Below are 1,462 nucleotides of genomic sequence, written 5' to 3'. Positions count from 1 at the left end.
CTCTGGTTAGGTTGGCATCGAAAAAAACGCTCTCGGGTGTTTTAGAGTGCCGAGTTATTCACTGCGCATGAAGAAATGACAACCTCCAACGTTTGGTTTATGTTTAATAAGCATTTTTAATTTTATTGCTTAAATCCCATTTTCTCGGCGAGCTGAGCACTTTTTCTGAATTGTGCCGCTCCCGTCACTCTGGTTAGGTTGGCATCGAAAAAAACGCTCTCGGGTGCTTTAGAGTGCCGAGTTTATCACTGCGCATGAAGAAATTACCACCTCCAACGTTTGGTTTATGTTTTATAAGCATTTTTAATTTTATTGCTTAAATCGCATTTTCTCGGCGAGCTGAGCGCTTTTTCTGAATTGTGCCTGTCCCGTCACTCTGGTTAGGTTGGCATCGAAAAAAACGCTCTCGGGTGCTTTAGAGTGCCGAGTTATTCACTGCGCATGAAGAAATGACCACCTCCAACGTTTGGTTTATGTTTAATAAGCATTTGCATTTTTAATTTTATTGCTTAAATCGCATTTTCTCGGCGAGCTGAGCGCTTTTTCTGAATTGTGCCGCTCCCGTCACTCTGGTTAGGTTGGCATCGAAAAAAACGCTCTCGGGTGCTTTAGAGTGCCGAGTTATTCACTGCGCATGAAGAAATGACAACCTCCAACGTTTGGTTTATGTTTAATAAGCATTTTTAATTTTATTGCTTAAATCCCATTTTCTCGGCGAGCTGAGCACTTTTTCTGAATTGTGCCGCTCCCGTCACTCTGGTTAGGTTGGCATAAAAAAAAACGCTCTCGGGTGCTTTAGAGTGCCGAGTTTATTACTGCGCATTAAGAAATGACCACACAGCAAAAACTGGAGTGTTGAAATTTCAGGGTTAAACATGTCAGAGTTGATTTCAACTCTCAAAGTGTCATTTTAACACATTCTGATTAAAATGGTGTTCAGTGTTGGAGTTATTTAACAGAGTTATTCCAACCTAAGCAAATCAACTCTGTAGAGATGTAAAGTGCATCTCGGCCGAGTTAACTTGCTTGATAGGCCCCTGGGCTTCAGTCCAGGTAACCCCATGTGTTATGCCCCTGGGCTTTCAGCAGGGTGAACCCGTGCATCAATCAATAGTCTCCTGTGCGTGGCGTGGTCAACCGTCGTTTATTTCGCTGCTGGAATCAGGAATGGATGCGGAGTTGGACTTTTACACGAGAGGTAAGCTACAAAATCAAACTTGTAGGAACAATAACATTGAATTAAACATCTGCTGAGAATATTTATGTAACTTTGCTAAGCATTTTTTGTGGTTGGCACTGGACAGCGAACGTTTGGATTTTTTTTTAATGCAATGTTAACTTCACCACTAACGTTACCACTTGCTAAAAAATAAACATTAATAAAAAAACGGTTTCCTATGTTATCCTTTGCATTTTACCAAGTCTCACGCGTGCTTGAGAGGTTGTATAAACAAGGCTTCAT

General features: G+C 41.3%; 1 protein-coding gene across 4 annotated transcripts in view; it reads left to right on the top strand.

Annotated features, from left to right (window-relative positions):
* The first annotated feature begins 859 nt into the window (after window positions 1-859).
* LOC133148343 (uncharacterized) overlaps window positions 860-1,462 on the top strand; it is a 5,089-nt gene continuing 4,486 nt past the window's right edge. For 3 of the 4 annotated variants that reach the window (XM_061271452.1, XM_061271450.1, XM_061271453.1), the window contains exon 1: window positions 860-1,198. In XM_061271452.1, the coding sequence (XP_061127436.1) occupies window positions 1,069-1,198 (130 nt within the window). In that variant the 5' untranslated portion in view covers window positions 860-1,068. The remainder of the gene's footprint in view (window positions 1,199-1,462) is intronic. The other variant, XM_061271451.1, reaches the window with a different exon arrangement.

This window comes from Syngnathus typhle, unplaced genomic scaffold (assembly GCF_033458585.1).
Source record: "Syngnathus typhle isolate RoL2023-S1 ecotype Sweden unplaced genomic scaffold, RoL_Styp_1.0 HiC_scaffold_77, whole genome shotgun sequence".
In the NCBI taxonomy this organism is placed as follows: Eukaryota; Metazoa; Chordata; class Actinopteri; order Syngnathiformes; family Syngnathidae; genus Syngnathus; species Syngnathus typhle.
The sequence above is the reverse complement of the archived record's forward strand: the minus strand, read 5'-3'. Positions and strand labels throughout refer to the sequence as shown.